General features: G+C 37.3%; 1 protein-coding gene across 2 annotated transcripts; it reads right to left on the reverse strand.

The window, feature by feature from the left end:
• Positions 1–30: 30 nt before the first annotated feature.
• On the reverse strand, positions 31–27,916 carry zyg11l (zyg-11 family member, cell cycle regulator, like). 2 transcript variants are annotated; one of them, XM_056470905.1, is made up of 15 exons: positions 27,701–27,916; positions 19,628–19,793; positions 16,321–17,084; positions 15,273–15,413; positions 14,534–14,710; positions 11,397–11,461; positions 11,204–11,303; positions 10,685–10,735; positions 8,020–8,181; positions 7,880–7,927; positions 6,204–6,407; positions 5,433–5,485; positions 2,939–3,036; positions 1,161–1,310; positions 31–211 (listed from the first exon to the last, which is right to left on the reverse strand). In XM_056470905.1, exons 1-15 carry the CDS (start codon positions 27,701–27,703, stop codon positions 195–197), a joined length of 2,199 nt encoding a protein of 732 aa, XP_056326880.1. In that variant the 5' UTR covers positions 27,704–27,916; the 3' UTR covers positions 31–194. The 2 variants fall into 2 exon arrangements, with proteins under 2 accessions (XP_056326880.1, XP_056326871.1); XM_056470896.1 differs by lacking the exon at positions 27,701–27,916 and having other exon boundaries at positions 19,628–19,811.
• Between the last annotated feature and the right edge of the window lie 26 nt (positions 27,917–27,942).

Genomic DNA, 27,942 nt, shown 5'->3' on the forward strand with positions numbered 1-27,942 from the left:
TTGTGGAAAAAAAAAATTACTTTCCACAAGTTCACAAATTGCACATTTTAATAACAAACTGAAAACACATTACTTCTATTAGTTTAGCCAGAAAAAAACAAATGTACCAGCAGATAAATGTTCTGTGGAGAGTTATAAACATTTCTGGCTGATGAATCCCTTCAGCATGTCGGATCCACTGTTTTTATATTTCCTCAATGAACGGCCTCCACTAGAAAAACAAGAAGAAAATGACGGTAACACATTACTACGGTAACTACTGGCTTACTACCTGCCTATTATTAAGACATGAACTGTTCATTAGTAGTTATAAAGTTTGATCTTATTCTGCATCCCTAATCCTGCCCAAAACCTCTACCTCAATAATTATGAATAAGCAGATAATAAGTAGTTTATTAAGCAAGTAGTGTTAGTTAATTTTTTGTTAATACCGTCAATTGTGACCTAAACTAAAGTCTTACTGTTATTGTTAATAAAATAGTTCATGTTAACTCAACTAGCATGAGTTTTAATTTCTAATAATGCATTAGTAGATGCTGAGTTATGATTAATAAATGCTGTACAAGTTATATGTGACCGAAGTAATGTGTATTATGTTAGTGAAAATACAGTGGAGGTCAGAATTATTAGCCCCCTGTATAATTTTCCCTCATTTTCTGTTTAATGGAGAGAATGTTTTTCAACACATTTATAAACATAATAGATTTAATAACTCATTTCTAATAATTGATTTATTTTCTCTTCACCATGATGACAGTAAATATTATTTTAATAGATATTTTTTAAGCTTTTACAGCTTAAAGTGACATTTAAAGGCTTAACTAGGTTCATTAGGGTAAAGTTAGGGTAATTAGGCAAGTCATTGTATAACAGTGGTTTGTTCTGTAGACAATCCAAAACAAATATTGCTTAAGGGGGCTAATAATATTGACCTAAAAATGGCTTTAAAAAAATTAAAAACTGCTTTTATTCTAACCGAAATAAAACAAATAAGGCTTTCTCCAGAAGAAAAAATATTATCAGACATACTGTGAAAATTCCTGAATCTGTTCAACATCATTTGGGAAATATTTGAGAAAAATTCACAGGAGGGCGAATAATTCTGACCTTAACTGTCAATGAAAAACATTATCTTATAGCACTCTGATTTCATTGTAAACCTGTGTTTGTGGGATGAAGGTTTCTCTCCAGGATCTTGAGGATGTTTTCCACCAGACTCTTGACGTCGGTGTGTGCCTCTGTGTGGCAGATCAGGACCCTCAGCAAATCTGTTCCTCCTTCAGACTCCAGCATACTGCAGTACTGAGGGGCTTCAACAACAGCAGCGCCATTGAAAAGTCAAGCTTCGACTTAAAGGTCTCGTGAAGTGCTTTGAAATGTGCATCTTTTATTCAATGTTTGATGTCATTTCAACTGAAACATGAAGAGAGGGCGGGACATAGAGCAGTGTTGCCAGATGTAGCTGACTGAATCCAGCCCAAAATCTGTCGAAAATCCGCTGAAAACCAAATAGTGTCGCCCAACAATCAGTAGACTAAAATAACCTGTCTCGAGGCTGTGGAGCGGGGTGGTGGTGGGGAGATCACAAGCATTTCTACACTGTTCTAAGCGTATGTATGCGAAGAGTGGGGGCTATGGCATCTCATTTGGAGATCAAAACAGGTTTATAAGGGCAGACCGGGGCTGGCGTGCACGCCTATGCAAAACAGCCCAAATTATCCCAACCCGCCTGTCATTTTTTACCCGCAAAAATAAATTCAAAAGCGCCCAATCTGGCAACACTGACATAGAGTAGCTCCTCTCCTCTTTAAAAAAAAACAGCCAATGGTGTTTTGTTTTCTCACAGCTCTGCCAGTGAGAGTGGTTGAGCTCAAGCGCATCAAATGAAAAGCCAATGAGATGAACAGGGCGGGGCTTGTCAGATACTAGAGAGCATTTGATTGGTCAGAGGATTTGATGAGAAACTGAAGTATGAAAAAATAGTTAATCCACTTATGTTGATCCATTTATGTGCAAGTTCTGTTATTTCTAAATGCAAATTTTGTCATAGTTTTGAAGCGCACTAGCTAATAGATATTATTAAAACTGATACAATACTGATACTAGCGTCTAAAAAAGTTTAGTCCAATAGAAGTCCAATAGAAATTTGCATGCTAGTCTTGCATAAAGACAGAACAGTTCCTCATGCAAATTTGCCGTGTATTTTAATCTCTCATGCAAATTTGACGCACAGATCAGAAGACAGTTACTTGAAAAACAGGTTTGAAAGTGACACTTTGGTCACACTTTACAATAAGGTTTCATTAGATAATGTATTTACCAACATGAACTAATAATGAACAATACAGCATTTATTAATCATACTTTAACACTTACTAATGCATTAACAACCAGCTTGTTAACATTAACTTTATTTTCATTAACTAAATGATAACTCATTCATTCATTCAGCTTAGTCCCTTATTAATCATGGTTCGCCACAGTGGAATGAACCGCCAACTGATCCAGCGTATGTTTTACACAGCAGATGCCCTTCCAGCCGCAACCCAGAACTGTGAAATACCCATACACTCTCTCATTCACACTCATACACTACGGGCAATTTAGCTTATTCAATTCCCCTATAGCGCATGTGTTTGGACTGTGGGGGAAACCGGAGCACCCGGAGGAAACCCACGGGGAGAACATGCAAACTCCACACAGAAATGCCAACTAGCCTAGTCGGGACGCGAACCAGCGACCCTCTTGCTGTGAGGCGACAGTGCTAACCACTGAGCCACCGTGCAGCCTAAATAATAACTAACATGAATAAATACTGTACTAATAAGTGTATTGTCCATTGTTCATGCTAATAAGTGCATTAACATTAACTAATGCAACCTTATTGTAAAGTGCCACCCACATTCTGGCATGCAGTCTGTGTTGTAGTGTTTGCTACCGTTCTGAGAGCAGAGGAACTGAATCGCCCACAGAGCCCACAGCTGAACACCAGAACTTTGACAGACGTCCAGCAGAGGAAAAAACGGCTGGAACGTCCTGAGAAGACACAGAAAAGATATACAGGTGAAGTCAAAATTAGTCAATAGTTTTCAAATATTTCCCAAATGATGTTGAACAGAGCAAGGAAATTTCCACAGTATTTCCTGTAATATTTTTTCTTCTGAAGAAATTCTTATTTGTTTTATTTCAGCTAGAATAAAAGCAGTTTTTTAATTTTTTTAAAGCCATTTTAATGTCAATATTATGAGCCCCTTTAAGCAATATTTGTTTTAGATTGTCTACAGAACCACTGTTATACAATGACTTGCCTAATTACCCTAACTTTACCCTAAATAACCTAGTTAAGCCTTTAAATGTCACTTTAAGCTGAATACTAGTGTCTTGAAGAATATCTAGTCTAATATTATTTACTGTCATCATGGTGAAGATAAATCAGTTAATAGAAATGAGTTATTAAAACTATTATGATTAGAAATGTGTTAAATATATATTTTTCCATTAAACAGAAATTGGGTAAAAATATACAGGGGGGCGAATAATTCTGACTTCAACTGTACATTGTATAATTACTTTCCTTAAGAGTTTTTGTCTTGTTTCTAGTCAAAATATATAGAAATTCTTCAATTAAGAAGCATTTTTTTGGATAAATAAAGCATATTATTTCGTTTCCATCAATAATATGTCAAAATTAAGTGTTTTTCATTAACACTTGTTAAATAATCTTCCAATAGGGCACTACACACTGTTGTCCAGTAGGTGGCATGATTCACTGATTTTCAGTTTGGATGAACTATTTCTTGCCTGTATTGCCGGCCAGTAGGGTTAAGGGGCCCTAAAAAAACTCGAGATTTATTAACTGTAACATAATTAACCTATAAAACATACAGTTGAAGTCAGAATTATTAGCCCCCCTGTTTATTTTTTCCCCATTTTTTGTTTAACAGAGAGCAGATTTTTTTCAACACATTTCTAATCATAATAGTTTTAATAACTCATCTCTAATAACTGATTTATTTTCTCTTTGCCATGATGACAGTAAATAATATTAGACTAGATATTCTTCAAGACACTTCTCTACAGCTTAAAGTGACATTTAAAGGCTTAACTGGGTTAATTAGGCAAGTCATTGTATAATGATGGTTTGTTCTGTAGACTATCAAAAAAATATAGCTTAAAGGGGCTAATAATATTGACATTTAAATGGCTTTTAAAAAATTAAAAACTGCTTTTATTCTAGCTGGAATAAAACAAATAAGACTTTCTCTAGAAGAAAAAATATTATCAGTGAATACTGTGAACATTTCCTTGCTCTGTTAAACATCATTTGGGAAATATTTAAAAAAGAAAGAAATTCAAAGGGGGCCTAATAATTCTGACTTCAACTGCACTGAAAAAATTATGTCTGCAAAACTGTTGCAAACAATTTATTCGTGTTGAATTTAAACAAACAAATTAAATTTAAGAAAATTAAACTTAATTTGTTTGTTTAAATTCAACCCAAATAAATAGTTTACAACCACTTAACGTAAAGAAAATTGAGTAAATCCAAGGAATCATCTTTGATTATTTTTTTTCAGTGTGTATGCAAAAACATTTACTCAGATTTAAACATAAGTTTGGAAGTATTGTAAAGTATTGCAAAGTATTGCAAATGAAAGTGCAAGTGTAAAAAATAAATGAAGAAGGGCACAGATTGGACACTTATATTATATTGTATTATATTGTATTGTATTATATTGGACACTTAAGTTATATTACTTAAGATTTTAAGACACTTTTTCGGCTTCATATCAAATGTGAGCAATTTGGAGAGATATGTGGAGTCAGTGTAGAAATACGTTACGTTATTCTAGTTCACCCAATAGCCGATCGCCATCGTGTTATGCAAAATAGAGTGTGGTGCTGCAGGGTTATGTTTCTAATACTTTCTGCTTTTATTCACACTGTTGTTGTGTATTTATAATCATTTTCAGCTATTTGTCATGTATGGATTATACAGAGATATTCTTTTAATGAAATGTGGAGGTTGTTCTTTTTCTCACTGTCGTTGTGAATTGTCTCATGTTTAATGGTGTTTGTGCATTGAGAAATGTTCCCGATTCAAACGTACATGCTCGCGCTTTGGTTCACAGTACATATGCAAGAGCAGTGATCATGGGGCCCTCCAGGAAACAGGGCCGTAAGTGACCATCTATATTGCCTGTTGGACAAGCCGGTGTTTTGTCGATTTGACCTACCTTTTCAGATTGTCCTACCTCCCATAGAAAAAGTAGGCAGCACATTTTGATGACGCAATATGCTACCCATCTTTGTTTTGTTTACTTCATTTGTTAGCTTTCTTCATTATTATATATATGGTAAATGAGGATAATAATACTTAAATACTACAAGTACAACAGCAAGAACAATCGATTATACATCAGAGCACTTACCGGTAAGAAACCATCACATGCTGAGGTGAACTCCATGACAGGATAGAGGAGTGCTGATAATGAAAGAGATTTATTAGCAAGATTTTTTTGGGATTTGCTACAAAACAAACTATCATTATATAATGACTTGCCTACCCAGCAGGCAAACAACGTCATAAGGTGTTTAATGTTGTGTTAGAGAGTGACCAAAATCCAACGTCGAGCCAACATCTTAAACCAACGTCATATTGACGTCAAATACTGACATTAATTTAACCAAAATCCAATGTCTGATAGACGTCATATCGGTAACGTCCACACAACGTTAAACAGTAACATCATAGACGTGGATATTTGGTTGTTTTTAGGTTGCGTTGGAAAGTGACTCCAACGTCTGTCTGATGTTGAGTTCTGACGTCGGTCTGACGATGGGTTCTGACGTCATCCCGATTTTCCTTTTCACCCACAATGCAACGTCCCCACGATGTTGGGGTACAACGTCAATCTGATGTCATGTTGACGTCCTGTGCTTGCTGGGTAATTACCCTATAACTTTACCCTAATTAACCTAGTTAAGCCTTTAAATGTCACTTTAAGCTGAATACTAGTGTCTTGAAGAATATCTAGTCTAATATTATGTGCTGTCATCATGACAGAAATCAGTTATTAGAAATGAGTTATTAAAACTATTATGATTAGAAATGTGTTGAAGGAAATCTCTCCGTTAAACAGAAATTGATGGGAAAAAATATACAGGGGGGCTAATAATTTTGACTTCAACTGCACACACACCAGTTTTTCCTGTACTGTGCAGCGCAGCTCCTCATCCAGACTCCACACGGGCCCCTTGACGGACACCAGATGAGCCAAAATCCCTCCAGCAAAGTAGCTGACGTCCACCTCCACCAGCGGCATGATCAGGAGCTGGAGAATGTGCTCCAGCAGCTCCTCATTCATCAGCTCCGGCCGCAGATCCTCCACCTCCGCCACATTATTCTGGAGAGAAAACACACTGTCAGCGTTGAGCGGCTTAAACAGAATCTAAAGGTCCCGTGAAATTAAAATACATTTTTTTTGATGTCAGTAGTTTTTAAGATAAGCTAGTGCGAACCAAATTTCAGGAAGAATTTGGAAACTTTTTTCATCAAGAAATTAAAGCACTATTTTGGTGACAACAGGAGGACTTTATATATACATATACTCTCCGGCCACTTTATTAGGTACACCTGTCCAACTGCTTATTTCTAATCAGCCAATCACATGGCAGCAACTCAATGCATTTAGGCATGTAGACATGGTCAAGACGATCTGCTGCAGTTCAAAGCGAGCATCAGAATGGGGAAGAAAGGGGATTTAAGTGACTTTGAACGTGGGTGGCATGGTTGTTGGTGCCAGACGGGCTGGTCTGAGTATTTCAGAAACTGCTGATCTACTGGGATTTTCACGCACAACCATCTCTAGAGTTTACAGAGAATGGTCCGACAAAGAGGAAATATCCAGTGAGCTGCAGTTCTGTGGCGCAAATGCCTTGTTGATGCCAGAGGTCAGAGGAGAATGGCCAGACTGGTTCCAGCTGATAGAAAGGCAACAGTAACTCAAATAAGCACTCGTTACAACCTGAGGTCTGCAGAAGAGCATCTCTGAACACACAACACTGTCCAACCTTGAGGCTGATGGGCTACAGCAGCAGAAGACCACACCGGGTGCCGCTCCTGTCAGCTAAGAACAGGAAACTGAGGCTACAATTCACACAGGCTCACCAAAACTGGACAATAGAAGATTGGAGAAACTGTTGCCTGGATCTGATGAGTCTCCATTTCTGCTGCCACATTCGGACTGGTCGGCTCAGAATTTGGCATCAACAACATGAAAGCATGGATCCATCCTGCCTTGTTATCAACAGTTCAGGCTGCTGCGTGGTGGTGTAATGGTGTGGGGGATATTTTCTTGGCACACTTTGGGCTCATTAGTACCAATTCGAGCATCGTGTCAACACCACAGCCTACCTGAGTATTGTTGCTGACCATGTCCATCCCTTTATGACCACAGTGTACTCCATCTTCTGATGGCTACATTCCAGCAGGATAACGCACATGTGTCATAAAGCGCGAATCATCTCAGACTGGTTTCTTGAACATGACAATGAGTTCACTGTACTCAAATGGCCTCCACAGTCACCAGATCTCAATCCAATAGAGCACCTTTGGGATGTGGTGGAACGGGAGATTCACATCATGGATGTGCAGCCGGTGAGTGTATATATATATAAATACTAGTAGTTTCTATAGGTTTATTTGTAACAGTTAACCTCTATCTATTATTATACTGTCAACAAATCTTCTGTAAACATTGAGACAACAGAAGTTTTGTGTGTGGTCATAAGTGGTCATGTGTGTGTGCTAGTGTTTGCTTTGTAAATGTGTAAAATTTCACACATTTTATCATCACATGAAAACCAAAAAAATTACCAAAAGGCCCAGGAGCTTCTGCTGGATGGAGGACTCAGAATAATACGTCTGTAGAAGAAGAGAGAATGAGGAATGAATAATAGAGTGTGTGTGTGTGTGTGTGTGTGTGTGTGTGTGTGTGCGTGAGTGTGTGTGTGTACCTCCAGCAGCTCCAGGTAGAGCTCCACTCCTCTGCACTGTATGAAGTGTGTGCAGGCTGTGGGCGTCTCATCCGTCAGGTTCCAAAGAGCACTCAGTGCAAACTTCAGCGTGGAGTCCACCAGACCCAGAGATGCTTTCTGCTGGACAATACTCAGCAGCTGCTGCATTTACACACAATAACAGGACAATACAATCCCAATCATCCTCTGTGTAACTTAAACAAAAAAACCTTCAGCATTTAGCAATTTACAGATCCTAAACACCTTATCTTCCCCTTGAAGTCCCCCTGAAGTCAAACCCAACCTTATTGATATTGTTAGCTCACATTACTAGTTCTGTGGTGAACAATTCATCTGCGCATGTCATTATGAACAAAACAAACTGTTAGCTCTTGTAATCTGAAATTAAAATCTGAAAATGCACTTTATGTTTGTTTTCAGTTTAACTCTCAGATTGGGTCAGAGGTACTGGGCGTGGCTGACATACATAACATACTTAACCACAAGTTACGGGAGTTTTCCGGGAGAAATAACAAAACGGGAGGGTGGCGGGAGATGGGTCTGAAATACAGGAGACTCCCGAGAAAAACAGGGGTGTTGGCAGGTATGCATATGAACCCAACTGTTGGGTTTGTCCATATTTGACCCAGCATTTGCTTAAATCAACCCAGCATTTTTAAGTGAAACTATGTAGCCCTTAGTTATTATAAAGTTCTTGTAAACCTCTTGCACTCTTGATCATTACTGTCTTGTATTAACCCAATGTTGGCTCAAATATGGACAAACCAAATGTTTTAAACATAATTGTTGGGTTTCTCCACATTTGACCCAGCATTTGCTTAAATCAACCCAGCATTTTGAAGTGAACCTATGTAGACCTTAGTTATTATAAAGTTCTTGTAAACCTCTTGCACTCTTGATCATTACTGTCCTGTATTAACCCAATGTTGGCCTAAATATGGACAAACCAAATGTTTTTAACCCAACTGTTAGGGTTGTCCACATTTGACGCAGCATTTGCTTAAATCAACCCAGCATTTTAAGTGAATCTATGTAGACCTCAGCTATTATAAAGTTCTTGTAAACCTCTTGCACTCTTGATGATTACTGTCTTGTATTAACCCAATGTTGGCTCAAATATGGACAAACCAAATGTTTTTAACCCAACTGTTAGGGTTGTCCACATTTGACCCAGCATTTGCTTAAATCAACCCAGCATTTTTAAGTGAACCTATGTAGACCTTAGTTATTATAAAGTTCTTGTAAACTTATTGCACTTTGGAAAATTCTTGGGTTGTATTAACCCAATGTTGGCCTAATTATGGACAAACCAAATGTTTTAAACATAACTGTTGGGTTTCTCCACATTTGACCCAGCATTTGCTTAAATCAACCCAGCATTTTTAAGTGAACCTATGTAGACCTCAGCTATTATAAAGTTCTTGTAAACCTCTTGCACTCTTAACAATTACTGTGTTGTATTAACCCAATGTTGGCTCAAATATGGACAAACCAAATGTTTTTAACCCAATTGTTGGGTTTGTTCACATCTGACATCAGCATTTGCTTAAATCAACCCAGCATTTGTAAGTGAACCTATGTAGACCTTAGTTATTATAAAGTTCTTGTAAACTTCTTGCACTCTGGAAAATTCTTGGGTTGTATTAACCCAATGTTGGCCTAATTATGGACAAACCAAATGTTTTAAACATAACTGTTGGGTTTCTCCACATTTGACCCAGCATTTGCTTAAATCAACCCAGCATTTTTAAGTGAACCTATGTAGACCTCAGCTATTATAAAGTTCTTGTAAACCTCTTGCACTCTTAACAATTACTGTGTTGTATTAACCCAATGTTGGCTCAAATATGGACAAACCAAATGTTTTTAACCCAATTGTTGGGTTTGTTCACATCTGACATCAGCATTTGCTTAAATCAACCCAGCATTTTTAAGTGAACCTATGTAGGCCTTAGTTATTATAAAGTTCTCGTAAACTTCTTGCACTCTGGAAAATTCTTGGGTTGTATTAACCCAATGTTGGCTCAAATATGGACAAACCAAATGTTTTAAACATAACTGTTGGGTTTCTCCACATTTGACCCAGCATTTGCTTAAATCAACCCAGTATTTTTAAGTGAATCTATGTAGCCCTTAGTTATCACAAAGTTCTTGTAAACTTCTTGCACTCTTGACAATTACTGTCTTGTATTAACCCAATGTTGGCTCAAATATGAACAAAACCAAATGTTTTAACCCAACTGTTGGGTTTGTTCACATCTGACATCAGCATTTGCTTAAATCAACCCAGCATTTTTAAGTGAACCTATGTAGGCCTTAGTTATTATAAAGTTCTCGTAAACTTCTTGCACTCTGGAAAATTCTTGGGTTGTATTAACCCAATGTTGGCTCAAATATGCACAAACCAAATGTTTTTTTAACCCAACTGTTTGTCCATATTTGACCCAGAGTTGGGATATTACAACGCAGTGTTTTTCATTTGCTGTAACATATATTGGCCTTTAATTTATAATTCAATTTAGCGGTTTTGTCAACGTTCAAAACTTTGCTAATAGACATGGACTAACACCCACACAAATGTGCTTACTAGGCGTCTTTAAAACAGTAAAAGCAAATAAGCGTACGCGTGAACATGAGCACTTACCTTCATGATGAACTCTTCTGCACCCAGTTTTGAGATCTCCTCTGTGCTCAGCTGCAACAAAGAGTGAGAGAGTATGACAAATGACGTAATACTGCAAATGAAATGCACCAAGAACAATTGATCGACAAACATCATATAGTTAAGAACAATATAAATAAAACTTGGGCAGCATGGTGGCTCAATGTCGCCTCACAGCAAGAAGGTCGCTGGTTCGTGCCTCGGCTGGGTCAGAGTTTGCATGTTCTCCCCGTTTGGCGTGGGTTTCCTCCAGGTGCTCCGGTTTCCCCACAGTCCAAACACATGCGCTGCTGATGAACTAAATTGGCCATAGTGTATGTGTGTGAATGAGAGTGTGTGGGTGTTTCCCAGTGATGGGTTGCAGCTGGAAGGGTATTCGCTGTGTAAAACATATGTTGGATAAGTTGGCGGTTCATTCTGCGGTGGCGACCCCTGATAAATAAAGACACTAAGCCAAAAACAAAATGAATGAATGAATGAAGCCAAACGTCGACTGATTGCCTTAGACACCAGTATGGAGACCACAGCCACCACCATTCTCTGCACCGTCTGATCTTCGTGATTCCCCAGCAACATCATTATCAGCTTAGCTGCTTCGTATCTATCAGCGAGCAGAGGTCAAGACTACGTTAAGCCACACTATAATAAAGAGTGCATTTAAACAAGATGAACGATGCCCAGACAACAGACTGACCTGTCAAACGGGACGACCTGTAAGATATGATCACTGCAAAGGGTGAGCAGGCAATTCTTCTGCAACTAAAAGAAAGAAACAAACAAAAGACATTAAGGGTTAATCTTATAACAAATGGGTCATATTTAAGGGGAAATAGGGGTGGGTGATTTCAGCACATTCAATCAATTAATAATAAACATGATCATTATTATTGTTATTATTCAGTCAAAATGGGTATCCCTCCTGTGAAATTTTTACAGTATTTCCTATAATATTTTTTCTGCTAGAGAAAGTCTTTTCTGTTTGTTTAGCTGAAATATTATTTTTTTTAAAATCTGTTTTAAGTACAATTTTAATATTATTAGCCCCTGCAGGAAATATATTTTCCGATTGTCTACAGAACAAACCACTGTTTTCCGAAAGCTCACTTTATTATCCTAACTTGCCTATTTAACCTAGTTAAGTCTTTAGTTTATTAGCAAAAACAAACTGTAAAAGCTTAAAGTCCACCTGAAATCTTTAATTTTCTAACTCACATTGTTATTCTTAAACTGAATGCTTGATCTGTGCAAGTTAATCCACCTAAAAAAAAGTGTTTGTTTTGGTAATCTTCAGTCAAAGTTTGGGCATTTGCTTCCACATTTGGAATGGCGGTCCTTCTGTGCACGTCAACCTTGGAGGGTTTACATAGCAAGTGCATATTAATACCAAGCGGCAACCTCCCGCTCTCCCTCGGGAAGCCATTACTGAAGTAACTGAAACTGCAATTCATCAAAACTCCGCTAGTCCTGGCTCCATAATAGAGCAAATTGCAATTGAGCCCACTGTTAGAATGGCCAACTTTACAGCAGATTAAAAGGTGTTTACAGCCTGGTACAAAGAACGATTTTGGGTCATTTAGCTATTATTACCCTCCATGACAACTGTGAGGGGGTGAATTTTTTTATCGCTCATCCATTTCCTTTATATTAGGTTATATTAAGTTTGCATAATTAAGGGCGTGGCCACTTGAGTGACAGCTAGATCTCGCTGGTCGCCGTCACTTCACCTCAGCTGAATCCGGCAGATTAGCCACTGATCTCGGCATATTCATCGTATTTTTGTGTTGTTTTATGTGGCTTTACACAGTCAGCTGCCTTTTGGACTTATTTCTTACAATTATCAGATGATATGGGATGCTGTGTGCACTTAATTGTGCTTACAAACCATTCATGTGGCCTCCGTTTCCCATCTGAGTAAAGTTATATACTTGTATACCATCTCTATAAATGTATTTGTTTTATTTAAGATCATTTATCATTAATATTTTTCTTTAGAGCTGTAAAACACTCCAGAATCTGACAGATTGATTAGCTGTAGGCTCTAGAACAGTCATCTGAAGCGTTATCATACAGTATTATGCTGGAGTTCATCAATAGTCTTGCATTAATAACACACACTATATTGTTTGAAAGTAATTTGCATTTTCCTCCTGTAGAAAAACATCATAAGAACAATGTTTAGTGGCTCACTGTATTACTACAGTGTTTTTAAAAGTCTAAACACTTAATTGATATAGTGTACAGCCAAGCACATGTGGTCAGAACACAAACGAGTCGCAGGTAATAGAGTATCAAGCGTTTCTCCCAAAGTAAAGTCTGTCTGTCAGGTCTAAGCAAAGTGCCAGCAGGTGTCTGTAGCTCCGCCCACTCTCCGCCTCTTTGCCCTTGTTTGGTATCCCGCCGTGGGTGTGATGACGCGCGAACAAAATGGCGACGGTTGGCCGCGCCTACTTGTAGCTTCTTTTGCGCTCTTCAGAAACCTATGGGTGACGTCACGGCTACTACGTCCATGTTTTACAGTCTATGATTAATACCCTCTCTTACTGTTTAGTTTGCTATGACGTAATGATGCGCTAAAGAAAACCCCACCCCCTCCTCAATATTCTGTTTCGGTTGGAGGTACATCAACATACTGAAATAAAGGTCTTCTGGTTCATGCGGACTTTAATATAATTTATGACAAGTGTATTTTTTTTCTTGCCATGAAAATGAGAAAGGCAGACCAGGTGCACATGCAAGCTGAGACTGCATGCAATGTTTTAATGTGTACACCAAGTCACGCCCAACATCGTGACGTCACTAACTATTGACTGCATGTGTCTGAGATTGCAAACAAACAAGCAAGCAAACGAGCAAACAAACAAGCACTCAAAGAACAAACAAACCAACAGGCAAAAAAACAACAAACAAACAAGTTAACTAACAAGCAAACAAACAAACAAACAAGCAATTAAACGAACAAACAAATAAACAAACAAACAAGCAAACAAACAAGCAATCAAACAAACAAACAAGCAAACAAACATACAAGCAAACAAAAAACAAGCTAACTAGCAAGCAAACAAACAAGCAAACAAACAAAACAAATAAACAAACAAAAAAGCAAACAAACAAAACAAATAAACAAACAAACAAGCAATCAAACAAAACAAACAATCAAACGAATGAGCAACCAACCAAACAAACAAGCAATCACATGACCAAACAAGCAAACAAATAAGTAAACAAAAAACAAGCAAACAAATAAACAAAGCAAGCAAACAAACAACCAATCAAACAAATAAGCAATCAAACAAACAACCAATCAAACACACATACAAGCAAACAAAAAACAAGCAAACAAACAAACAAGCTAAATAACAAACAAGCAAACAAAAAAACAAAACAAACAAACAAACAAACTAGCAATCACATGACCAAACAAGAAAACAATAAGTAAACAAAAAACAAGCAAACTAATTAACAAAGCAAGCAAGCAAACAAACAACCAATCAAACAAACAAACAAACAAACAAGTAACAAAAAAAGGCAAACAAGCAATCAAACAAACAAACAAGCAAACAAACAAGTAAACAAAAAAAGCAAACAAGCAATCAAAACAAACAAACAAGCAAACAAACAAAGTAAACAAAAAACAATCAAACAAATAAACAAACAAGCAAGCAACAAACAAACCATCAAACAAGCAAGAAGCAAGCAAACAAACAACAACAAACAAACAAACAAACAAACAAACAAACAAACAAGCAATCAAACAAACAAACAAACAAACAAACAAACAAACAAAAAAAAACAATCAAACAAATAAACAAACAAGCAAGCAAACAAACATACCTGCTCGTGTTTTGTGAAGTTCTTCATGGCTATAAGAAGCTGTTTTACCACAGTTCCCAGCAGGTGTAGTGGCATCCCCAGCACCAGCTCCTGAACAGTCAGGTTAAACACACACGCAGAGGCCACGAGCTGAACATGGAGAGAATCTGTGTGCCGTCGCATCCCTGCCAAAACCAGCTGCAACACATGTACAGTTGAAGTCAGAACTATTAGCCCCCCATTTATTTTTTCCCCCCATGTTCTGTTTAACAGAGAGATTTCCTTCAACACATTTCTAATCATAATAGTTTTAATAGCTCATTTCTAATAACTGATTTATTTTATCTTTGTCATGATGACAGTAAATAATATTAGACTAGATATTTTTCCAAGACACTAGTATACAGCTTAAAGTGACATTTAAAGGCTTCACTAGGTTAATTACAGTAGGTTAACTAGGCAGGTTAGGGTGATTAGGCAAGTTATTGTGATGGTTTGTTCTGTAGGTAATCGAGTCAGAGTCAGAGTTATTAGCCCCCCTGTATATTTTTTCCCAAATTTCTAATAGTTTGAACGATTAATTAAGTAATAACTGATTTCTTTTCTCTTTGTCATGATGACAGCACAAAATATTTGACGACATATTTTACTAGACACTAGTATTCAGCTTAAAGTGACATTTAAAGGTTCATTAGGCAAGTCATTGCACAAATACAGATAATAATAATAAATCAAACGGTTAAATAAGAAACTGCTGCACCTTTAAAATGTTTGGCTGAGGTTCTGCTAATTCACTGGTGTGACTGTAAAGATGAGCAAGAACCTCTCGTATGAAACTCTCGCGGTCGCTGTATCTCCTCAAGGCTTCACACAGTTGGTGCAAATTAGACTCTCCAGCCACCTGTAAATACAGAAGTGCTGTATTCAGGATAACAATTACAGGTGTGATTTGTGTTTCCCCCTTAAAGGTCTTGTGAAATTAAAATAATAAAGTTTTTAGAATCATTATCAGGCAGCACAGTGCCTCACAGCAAGATGGTCGCTGGTTCGAGTCCCAGCTGGGTCAATTGGCATTTCTGTGTGGAGTTTGCATGTTCTCCCCGTGTTGGCGTGGGTTTCCTCTGGGTGTTCCGGTTTCCCCCACAGTCCAAACACATGCGCTGTAGGTGAATTGGATGAGCTAAATTGGCCGTAGTGTATGAGTGTGTTTCTAATATATCAACTTCAGGTGTTGGTTAGGACAAAAACTCTGTTGCTTTTATTGAGAACATGTCTTAAATCAGCCTTATGACACCCTGTTGGTGTCATCAATCTGGCAACCTGCACTTGCGTGGGTTTTCAACCAGGCGTTCAATACCTAGTTCAACCACTAGGTGTCAAACTTACATACTGCGCCTTTGTATTTGCACAGGATTTGAGATCAGTGTTATATATGTTTAGCGAAGACACATTGATGTGGTCAAGTGTAAATGGAAATGTTTTCAGAAATCTGTCCGATCAGAAAAAATGCTAAAGAGAATGGGAGATGAGACTCTGCTTGGTTTAATGTGCATTACACCCAAAACACACCCATAGCTTATTAATAGAATAAGCACAACCCTTTTAGACCATGAGCTGAGTGCGGCGACTGTTTTTCCCATCCTTAAAATAGCAAAAGTGGATGCTATGTGCACTCGTGCATTTGACCATCCACTTAGATCCTTATAATAGAGCCTTGCATGTCAAAAGGTCAGGGAATTGTTCCTTAATTCATTAAGATGACTCCTTTGCACCTACAATTTTCTGCGAGTGCCAACAAAGGCTCTTACCTTCAGATTTCCATTTCCACGCAGCATCTCAGAGCCACCTGCTCCTGTGGCCAGCAGCCCGATAAACCTCATCCCTGGACGATTTTCCACAAATGCTTGTATGGTAGCATCGCTCACACCTCTCCATCCCGAAACATCGAGCGACACAAGATTCAGAAGGATCCCAGGCTGCTCCAAGAGCTGCTGCACCAATTGATCAACGTCCACCAGAAGCTTATCATTCGAGATATCCAAATGCCTCAGAAACTCCAGCTTGGAGAACACCAAATTAACTCTGGAGGCTTTCATCTCCAATTTCTGAAGGCCATGGAGTGTTAGAGACTTTAGCTGTGACTGGCAATTCAGTAAAGGTGTTAAATCTGTGATGTTTGTGCTTGAGATATCTAAGTTTTCTAGCATGGGAATGGTACAGATGTCCTCCAAAGAGCTGTCGTTTAGATCCGTCCCGGCTAAGGAGAGCTTTTTTAAGCCACGGAGCATGCTAAAGCGGGCATTCACGTTCGTTTCTCCGTAAATACATAACCCGTCCATCAGCAGTGTTTGGAGGCTCTGTCTGCAGAGTTTGCTGGAGGCGAGACTGTGGAGAACTTCTGAGATTGAGATGTTGCTTTGTGTATGGGAAATATCCAGTTCTTGAAGCTTGTGAATGCAGAGAGCCAGTCTGAAAGCCTCCGCCGAGATGTGCGAGGACTGGATGTGAGCTCGCCGCAACCGCAGATGCTGCAGATTCTGGAAAATTCCTATAGTTCTGTCATTGAGGACTCCTGAGAGGAAACACAGATCACAATGTGATGCTGAAATCAAATAGATCAATATACTGTGATTATACATGCGATCCTGGAGAACAAAACAAGGATTGACTGAGTTGAGCTCAGAATTATTCGCCCTCATGTTTCTTTCTCCAAATATTTCCCAAATGATGTTTAACAGAGCAAGGAATTTTTCCAGAGTATCTCCTGTAGTATGGAGAAAGTCTTATTTGTTTTATTTCGGCTAGAATAAAAGTCTGTCATTTTTTAAGTGAAGTTTCACAAGCTAATTTCGAGAGGAGCACGTGATATGATTGACTGCAGCTGGCCACTCATCTACATTCTCTAGTTAGCCAATAAGATTAACCCCAACTCACTATAAGTAGCCTAGCTAGAACTACTCTCTTATCTTCGTTTTCCGAAGAAACCCCCCATCCACCCCTTCTCCTCCTTTCCTCCTTTACCACGGGGAGCTCTCGAGAACCACCTGATCTTGTGCTCCCCTCACATGCTCTATGGACCAGGCGGGAGTCCTGGGCTCAACTATCTCAGAGCTCAGGGTTCTCTCCCGGGACAGCATGCCAAACCTGCTAACAGTTGTCAAGCAAGTGTGGACTCTTGAAAACCGTTTTAAGGTCAATATTAAAATACATATTTTATCCATAACTAACAAAAATAACAATAGTGGTTAACAGACATAAAATAACTGTTAAATACCTTTCATTTAACAGAGATTGGTTGTAGTTCTTTTTCTGTAAAAATAAGGATTAATCCAGTACATTTTTAGCTATTGCACATGGTAAAACTGTACTTTGCAAGTAAATTACTGTAAATGCACAGAGCAACTTTACAAAATTCATTTATTAATTTTTCACCCGCTTTTCCAGGGCTGGTTCACGGGCGCAGCAGTCTCAGGAGAGAACCCCAGGCTTCCCCCTCCCCAGACACTTCCTCCAGCTCCTTTGGGGGGATCCTGAGGCATTCCCAGGCCAGCCGAGAGACATAGTCCCTCCAGCGTGTCCTGAGTCTTCCCTGAGGCCTCCTCCCGGTGGGACATGCCTGGAACACCTCCCTAGGTAGGCGTCCAGGAGGCATCTGAAACAGATGCCCGACCCACCTCAGCTGACTTCTCTTAATGTGGAGGAGCAGCGGCTCTGAGCTCCTCACCCTATCTATAAGGGTGCAACCTGCCAGCCTACGAAGGAAACTCATTTCAGCCGCTTGTATCCGAGATCTTGTCCTTTCGGTCATGACCCAAAGCTCATGACCATAGGTGAGAGTAGGAACGTAGATTGACCGGTAAATTAAGAGATTTTCCTTTCAGCTCAGTTCCTTCTTTACCACAACAGGTACATTGACCGCATTACTGCTGCCGCTGCACCAATCCGCCTGTCAATCTCACGCTCCATCCTTCCCTCACTCCTGAACAAAACCCCAACATACTTGAACTCCTCCTCCAGGAGTAAGGACTTTCCTCCAACCTGAAGATGGTTGTTGCTAGATCAGATATGGATGCGGCCGGAAGTTAACGAGAATTATTTATATTATTTATTACATTTCCTATTTATTGTATTTTTTAACGCCTACCCCCACCCCACCCCTAAACCCAACCGTCACAATAAGGTAAAAACAGTAGTTGTACCGAGTATTATTCATGTTATCTATTAAATTACCCCATAAATTGTATTTTTTAACGCCTACCCCCACCCCAACCCTAAACCCAACCCTCACAGCACTATAAAAATATTAATTATTGTTATACAGTATCATAAAAAATGCTATTATAATTAATGTGCATATTGCACTTCCGGCCGGCCGCGTATCCGATCTAGACTTTACCTCTGAAGATGGAGCCAGAGCTTGTGCGGGAGGTGAAATGGTACTGACTAGAGATAATTGGGCTCATCTCCACGCACAGCTGGGGCACGGAACTCAACTTTTTGAGAAGGGATGGACTTATTTCACAAGTTACCGCATTAAACCCTTAAATTTATTGTGCTTGTAATTTTGTGAAATGCTGATTTTCCAGCCTGATCTCACGAGAAAACGTAAGTATTTTACGTTTTGTCAGTTTAGTGGCTAATTCGTACGAATTCGTACGAGTTCAGTTGTACGAAATTGTACGATTTTAAAAAGGAGGCGTGGCATCTAACCCCGCCCCTAAACCCAATCGTCATTGGGGGATGAGCAAATCGTACTAAATTGTACGAATTAGATCGTACGAATTCATACGAATTAGCCACTAAATCAAAGTTACGAATTGCCGTGAGATTGTGTTGGATTTTCTGTAATTTAACAGAGTATCTCTGGAAGCCCTGCTGCCAGTCCTTTGACCGTTTCAAGCATTCATTCATTTTCCTTAGGCTTAGTCCCTGATTTATTAGAGGTCACCAGAGCTGAATGATCTGTCAACTAGTCCAGCATATGTTTTACACAGCGGATGCCCTTTCAGCTGCAACCCAGTACTGGGAAACACCCATACACTCTCACATTCATACACACACTCATACACTACGGCCTATGTAGGTCATCCAATATGGTAGTGAACATCAACATACCCTCACTGGCCATTTTGTGCAGCAGCTGATCAGCCAACTCTTGAGGAAACACAGGGCAGTGCTGAAACTGTAGTGACCCGTCCTCTTGCGCAACACAAAGCTCTTCCACATTATGGCAGACACACATCAAACTCATGTCAGTCAGAGAGGGAGGACTCTCTTCATCCTGAAACCAAAAATACATGCTTATTTGTGACCCTAGAACACAAAAGCCGTCTTATGTTGCATGGGTATACAGTTGAAGTCAGAATTATCAGCCCTCCTGAATTATTAGCCCCCCATTTTCTGTTTAACGGAGAGAATTTTGTTTCAACACATTTCTAAACATAATAGTTTTAATAACTCATTTCTATTAACTGATTTCTTTGATCTTTGTCATGATGACAGTAAATAATATTTGACTAGATATTTTGTCAAGATACTAGTATTCAGCTTAAGGTGACATTTAAAGGCTTAACTAGGTTAATTAGGTTAAAGTAATTAGGCAAGTCATTGTATAATAGTGGTTTGTTCTGGAGACAATCCAAAACTAATATTGCTTAAAGGGGCTAATAATATTGACCTTAAAATGGCATTAAAAAAATTAAGAACTGCTTTTATTCTAGCCGAAATAAAACAAATAAGACTTTCTCCAGAAGAAAAAATATTATAGGAAATACTGTGAAAATTTCCTGAATCTGTTAAACATTGTTTGGGAAATATTTAAAAAAGAAATAAAACTCTGTGCTTCAATTGTATATCTGTGGTAATATAGACAAAAATATATCGTTTTTTATGCCAAAAAAATCATTATATTAATTAAAGATCATGTTTTATAAAGACATTTTCTATATTTTCTACTGTAAATGTATCAAAACTCTATTTTTATGTAGCAGTATGCATTGCTAAACTGATTAATTTGGCCTTTTTAAGCATGTTTTCTCATTATTTGGATTTTTTTAGCCCGTGGGTTGCAGATTTCCATGCATCTTGATCATATATTGTATCTCAGCCAAATATCCAATCCGAACAAACCATCAATGGAAAGTCTTTCCTTTTAGATGATGCATAAATTGACCTATATGCAGCGGGGGAAATAAGTATTGAACATGTCATGTTGTGTTTTTCCTGGGAATAACACTTCTAAAGGAGCTGTTGACATGGAATTGAAGCAGATTTTGGTAAAAACCCAAACAATACAAATATAAAAATAAAACAAAACAAAAAATCTGACATATTTGTTCTGTGTAATAATGAAATGACACGAGGAGAAAGTCCTGAACCACTGAAATGTATTGAATACTTTATATAAAAGGCTTTTTTGGTGATGGCAGCTTAAAGATTAAAGATCAATTCTCTCATATGGAGAATCAGGTGTGATTTTTTCAACGGTGCATAAATCTTGATGGTTCTGTGGGTCTCGTCTATTAAATCTGAGCTTTAATTTATATTTTCTATTGAATTCAGATCAGGTGATTGGCTGGGCCATTCTACAGCTTGATTTTCTTTCTCTGAAAGCATCTGAGAGTCTCCTTGGCTGTGTTTTGGATCACTGTCTTGCTGAAATGTCCACCCTGGTTTCATCTTTATCCTACTGCTAATGTAGATGTTGGACTGAAGCAGCTGATATTCATTTACACTGAGGAAGGGCAGAAGGTTGCTGAAGAACTACTGAGATATTTCAGCTGCTGTCTGGGATTTCACTGAGTACGTTTACATGGACACAAATAATTCGATTTTAATTTGATTAAGACAATACTCTAATTAAGAGTCTGAGAACTGAAGAAAAATTGAAGACATGTGGAGTATGCTGATTTTAGTCGCATTATTATAGTGCAGTACAGACATGTAAACACCTTAATCAAGCTATTACCGTCAGGTAGGACTTTTCGCTGCGTTTCACGACAGGCTAGTCTATACCAATGTCTCCCAACCCTGTTCCTGAAGGCACACCAACAGTACACATTTTCAATGTCTCCCTAATCAAACACACCTGAGTCACCTTGTTAGAACATAAGAAGAGACTCCAAAACCTGAAGTTTATTAGTCAGGTAAGGGAGACATGCAAAATATGTACTGTTGGTGTGCCTCCAGGAAAAGGGTTGGGAAACACTGGTCTATACACACACGGCTGTCTGACACTATTATCTGCACCTACTGAGTCAGTGAAGTCCACAGACACTTGCATCACGAAATGCGGAGGTTTTTTCCTCCTATTCAGCGTGCGGTATGAAATTCCATTAGAACTACACTCTTCCTGCAGTTCATAGCTAAATCCAATATCTCGTTTCTCAAGGGGGCATGCATGAAATGTTCCTGAATGAAAGTGAAAGTGCCAAACCGCTGTTAAAGTCGACAAATTAAATATGAAACACCCAAAATTACATGAAACTCTGGAGGAAACTCGGATAGCGTGGTGACGCAATGACGTTAATCGAACTATGTGTTATAACATGTAAAACAGGATCATTTAAAAAGCAACTCATGTAAACACCTTAGTCTTATTATTGTCTTAAGTAGATTAAGTCAAATAATTTGATTACTAATGCCCATGTAAACGTAGTCACTGCCTTTCTACACCTTCCTTTCTTCATGTGTTCAATACTTTTTTCCTGTGTCATTTCATTTTATTACACATAACTTAAGTTGTAAACTTATTAGTTTTGTTTTCTTTACATATATGGATTTCTTTGGTTCTTATCAACATCCAGGGAAAATTTCAAGTCAACAGCACCTTTAGGAATCTGTTTTCTGATAAAATGGTGACGTGTTCAATACTTATTTTCTCCACTGTATGATTTTTTTTAATATTTATAGACATATTTGACATTACTTTTGAAGCAGTTATTATGAAACCCTTTTATTGCTGAAGTGAAACTTTATTAAATGATTGATTTTTAATGCAAAAGTAAAACAAGGCTGTTTATTTTTTTAAAGTTGCTTAAAGAGCCCATATTATGGGTTTTTGAAAATGCCCTTCCATATAGTGTGTAACACAGCTCTAAGTGAAGTGAAATATCCAGCTAAGGCTTAAATCTGTAAGTGTACAGTGTTTAAAACTATTGATTCATCTATAAAAGAGTCGACTCATAGTGCTTCAAACGAGTCGTCTTGATAACGAGTCATTAGGTGTTTCGCGATGATGCGGCTACGAAACACAAGCCTCGCCAGTAGTTATGCGCGCAAACTCGGGAGATTTGAAACCTGCGGCCCCGCCCACTAACACAGAAAAAACACTAGACACACACACACAGACGCCGCCGGTCGAATGAAGTCACGCTGTGCTCAGATGGATAATATTGACAGTCTCTACCCAAAGATGAAACTGTGAAGAGTCAGTGGTTGAGGTTTATTCACTAGTGTAAGTAAGTGCGATTAAAATTGTTGCCTCGTTTACTCTAGCTTGCAAATTATGTATTTATTGTGTTTTGTTACTTGTTAACCTGGTACAGTACACGCGGTTACTCTTTATATTCTCATATCGCATGTAAAGCCACGTTAAAAACGCGACGCGTGCCGCTTTGTTTACGGATTTAACGTTAAAGGCTTTTGTGAGCTCGCGTTCCACTGCCGTTTGTCGTTGCTATGGCCATCGTAAGCTAGGAGACAGGAGACTCGTGTCGATCTCCAAAGTTCTTCTGAGGAGGAGTGTAATGTGTGTGTGTTTGTGTGTGTGTGTGTGAGAAAAAGAGCAGGTAGAGTGTGTGACGGCTAGGGGCTAGGAGACAGGAGACTCGTGTCCATCTCGAAAAAAGCCTTACACTATGAAGCGTGTATGCACTGTGACTACTTTTATATTGATGATTAGCAGCTGGCCATTTCACTCTGTCTCGCGCTGAAGCCTGTCACTGTCGACCAATCGCAGCAGGCTGTCATCGGTCCAATCAGCGCAGATTAGCTTCGCGCTGAGGAGGGGTTTGGGAACAAATGAATCGCTGAACGATTCATATGGGAGTCGCTGGGATAATTAGGCAAAAATAAATGCAGATTATAAGACCATCAAAGTGCTTTTTGACCTTGCATGCATATTAGACTGTTGTTGGAGACCCTTACAACCTAAATATGACCCTATTTCATGTATAATATGGGCTCTTTAATTTCCCTGTTATATATAAGTAGTTTTTTATATATTGTAGGATTTGGCAAGCTATATCACATTTTTCTTCAACATTGCTCAGCCCTAGATTACTGTTTTTCAGTTCGAGCCGTGAATGACACTGCATTTATTTTTAAATGAAACTTAAATTGGATCCTTAGGATAAGATGACCTTTCCAGAATTAGCACAGAAGGCCCAGAGTGGCATGTTGTACTCGTATTCCTGATTTTAATTTAGCACTTTGCAACTCACGGCAGTGTTATCCAACAATTTAACAAGTTAGATATACATTATATTCATTTAAACTATTTTTGCGGGCGACACGGTGGCTCGGTGGTTAGCACTGTGGCCTCACAGCAAGAAACGTCGCTGGTTTGAGTCTCGGCTGAGTAAGTTGGCATTTCTATGTGGAGTTTGCATGTTCTCCCTGTGTTGGCGTGGGTTTCCTCCGGGTGCTCCGGTTTCCCCCACAGTCCAAAGACATGCGCTATAGGGGAATTGATTAACTAAATTGGCCGTAGTTTATGAGTGTGTGTGAATGTGAGAGTGTATGGGTGTTTCCCAGTACTGGGTTGCAGCTGGAAGGGCATCCGCTGCGTAAAACATGCCGGAATAGTTGGCAGTTCATTCTGCTGTGGCGACCCCTGATGAATAAGGAGACTAAGCCGAAGGAAAATGAATGAATGAATGAATATATGTAGCTAATCTATGTACTTTATGAAAGTAATATACGTAATAAATCCTAATATATCCATTATTCGTTAATATTTTCAAATAAAATTGTTATTAAAATAGTTTTATAGACACTTTGATGTGCCTAGAAAGTTTATGTGCAAAAACAGATAACTCAATTTTCAGATATCATGCTCTTATGTTGAATTGAAGAGTACAGTTGTAAATAAAACATGATTTATTGAATTTTTTTGTTGTCATTTTTAGAAATGCAGTTTTTAGCATTGAGGAGAACAATATTGCAAACAACTCTGAAATGTTAAAAACCGGCTGCTTTTGCATACGAACGAAAATAAATCAAAATACTGAGAAAATTGCATTACAGATGCCAAAATTAAGCTAAAGAAAAAAATCTGATATGTTTACAGTCATTCATTCATTCATTCATTCATCAAATCTGATATATTTAGATTCATTCATTCATTCATTCATCAAATCTGATATATTTACATTCATTCATTCATTCATCAAATCTGATATATTTACATTCATTCATCAAATCTGATGTTTATTCTTTCATTCATTCATCAAATCTGATATATTTACATTCATTCATCAAATCTGATATATTTACATTCATTTATCAAATCTGATGTTTACATTCATTCATTCATTCATTCATCAAATCTGATATATTTACATTCATTCATCAAATCTGATGTTTACATTCATTCATTCATCAAATCTGATATATTTACATTCATTCATTCATTCATTCATCAAATCTGATATATTTACATTCATTCATTCATTCATCAAATCTGATAAATTTACATTCATTCATTCATTCATTCATCAAATCTGATATATTTTCATTCATTCATCAAATCGGATATATTTACATTCATTCATTCATTCATTCATTCATCAAATCTGGTATATTTAGATTCATTCATTCATCAAATCTGATATATTTACATTCATTCATTCATTCATTCATCAAATCTGATATATTTACATTCATTCATTCATTCATCAAATCTGATATGTTTACATTCATTCATTCATCAAATCTGATATATTTACATTCATTCATCAAATCTGATGTTTACATTCATTCATTCATTCATTCATCAAATCTGATATATTTACATTCATTCATCAAATCTGACATATTTACATTCATTTATCAAATCTGATGTTTACATTCATTCATTCATTCATTCATTCATTCATCAAATCTGATATATTTACATTCATTCATCAAATCTGATGTTTACATTCATTCATTCATTCATTCATCAAATCTGATATATTTACATTCATTCATTCATTCATCAAATCTGATAAATTTACATTCATTCATTCATTCATTCATTCATTCATTCATTCATTCATTCATTCATTCATCAAATCTGATATATTTACATTCATTCATTCATCAAATCGGATATATTTACATTCATTCATTCATTCATTCATTCATCAAATCTGGTATATTTAGATTCATTCATTCATCAAATCTGATATATTTACATTCATTCATCAAATCTGATATATTTACATGCATTTATTCATTTTCCTTCGGCTTAGTCCCTTATTTATCAAGGATCGCCACAGCGGAATGAACTGCCAACTATTCCAGCATATGTTTAACACGGCGTATGCCCTTACAGCCGCAAACCTATAATGTAAAAGTCTATATTTATAGTAAGAGATTTATAAAAAATCTTAATAGAACTTGATCTGTAATAATCTAATAACTTTTTGCATTCAAGAAACTCTATAAATTTTGATCTAAACAATGTTTTTGGCTATTCATAAAAAATAACAACCATGCAGCATACAAAAGACGTGGTCCAGGATCATATATAAAGATTTATTCATTCATTTTCCTTTGCCTTAGTCCCTTTATTCATCAGGGGTCACCACAGCAAAATGAACCACCAACTTATCCAGCATATGTTTCACGCAGCGGATGCCCTTCCAGCCGCAACCCAGTACTGGGAAACACCCAAGGCACACTCACAGTCACTCTCATTCCCTATGGCCAATTTAGTTTATTTAATTCCCCTATGTTCATGTCTTTGGACTTTGGGGGAAACCGGAGCACCTAGAGGAAACCCACGCCAACACGTGGAGAACATGCAAACACAGAAATGCTCACTGACCCAGATGGGAACCGAACCACCAACCTTTTTGCTCTGACGCGACAGTGCTAACCACTGAGCCTCCGTGTCGTCTATAAACATTATTTAGGTAAACAAAATTAAAATGTGTAAAATATTACTTGGCACTTGTAAGTTTTAATTGAAAAAGCAGTATATTTTTCATCCATAACTATAAAAAGGGATTGAATGATTACATGTAATACCATATTTACTTTCTTATATAACTTAAACAAACAGAGATGACACTAAATAAATAATTTTATCTTGTACACACCGTAACGTTAAAGTATATTAGTGAGTATATTAAATTAAAGTAGTATTTATTTATTTATTTATTTATTTATTTATTTATTTATTTTATTGAATACAAGAAAGATGATCAGGAATAAAACAGCACTGCATTGAAGAGAAAATACAATAACAAAAGCTAGAAATGAGAGAGAAAAAATCTTTACAAAGCCTCAATCATTAAGAAAAAGATCATCATAAGCTTTAAGAAACGTATTATTATTATTATTATTATAATTATTATAATTATTATTATTATTATTACTACTATTATTATAACTATTATTATTGCTACTATTATTATTAATATTATTATTATTATTACTGCTACTACTATTATTAATATTATTAATATAAATATTATTATTATTATTAATACGGTTCAAATAATCAATAATGAATGAAATTTCAGCCAGGAAAATAGCAGTATATTTTTCATCCATAACTATAAAGATTACATGTAATACCATATTTACTTTCTTATATAACCTAAACAAATAGAGATGACACTAAATAAATCACTTTATCTTTTACACACCGTAACGTTAAAGTATATTAGTGAGTATATTAAAGTATATTTATTAATTAATTTATTTTATTGAGTGCAAGAAATATGATCAGGAATAAAACATCACAGTATTAAAGGGAAAATACAATAACTAAATAAATGAGGGAGAAAAGAACTTTACAAAGCCTCAATCATTAAGAAAAAGGTCAACATAAGCTTTAAGAAATGTATTATTATTATTACTACTACTACTACTATTATTAATAAGTTTCAAATAATCAATAAAGAACGACATTTCAGTCAGGAAAATATTAAATCTAGGCACTGTATCATTGTGAGCAGAAATACAGTAACTCACCATTGTAGTTGGCGGTGTTCGGTATCTTCTCTACTGGATTTGCTCCAAAAGAATAATCTTATTACTGCAGCTAAGGTTGAGCCTTTGGAGATAAATAACTATTCCTGGAAGAAATAACACAATACTGCAGCTCCAGCCTGTGTAAAATCTGTCGTATTTTTAATAACGCAACCGTCGCTTTCAGGTTGTTGTTATTAAAAACTAACGTGAAGTAATCTTGACAGCTGATCACTTGTGGTGGG

This window comes from Danio aesculapii, chromosome 2, assembly GCF_903798145.1.
Source record: "Danio aesculapii chromosome 2, fDanAes4.1, whole genome shotgun sequence".
In the NCBI taxonomy this organism is placed as follows: domain Eukaryota; kingdom Metazoa; phylum Chordata; class Actinopteri; order Cypriniformes; family Danionidae; genus Danio; species Danio aesculapii.

Coding starts and splice junctions, on each gene's coding strand:
- zyg11l (XM_056470896.1), bottom strand. CDS start 19,811: ATGTATTTTTGGTTTCAGGATGAAGAGAGTCCTCCCTCTCTGACTGAC. Junction 3,037..5,432: donor CATGTGATGGTTTCTTACCG/GTAAGTGCTCTG, acceptor GTGTCTTCTCAG/GACGTTCCAGCCGTTTTTTC. Junction 1,311..2,938: donor GTTCCTCTGCTCTCAGAACG/GTAGCAAACACT, acceptor CTGTTGTTGAAG/CCCCTCAGTACTGCAGTATG.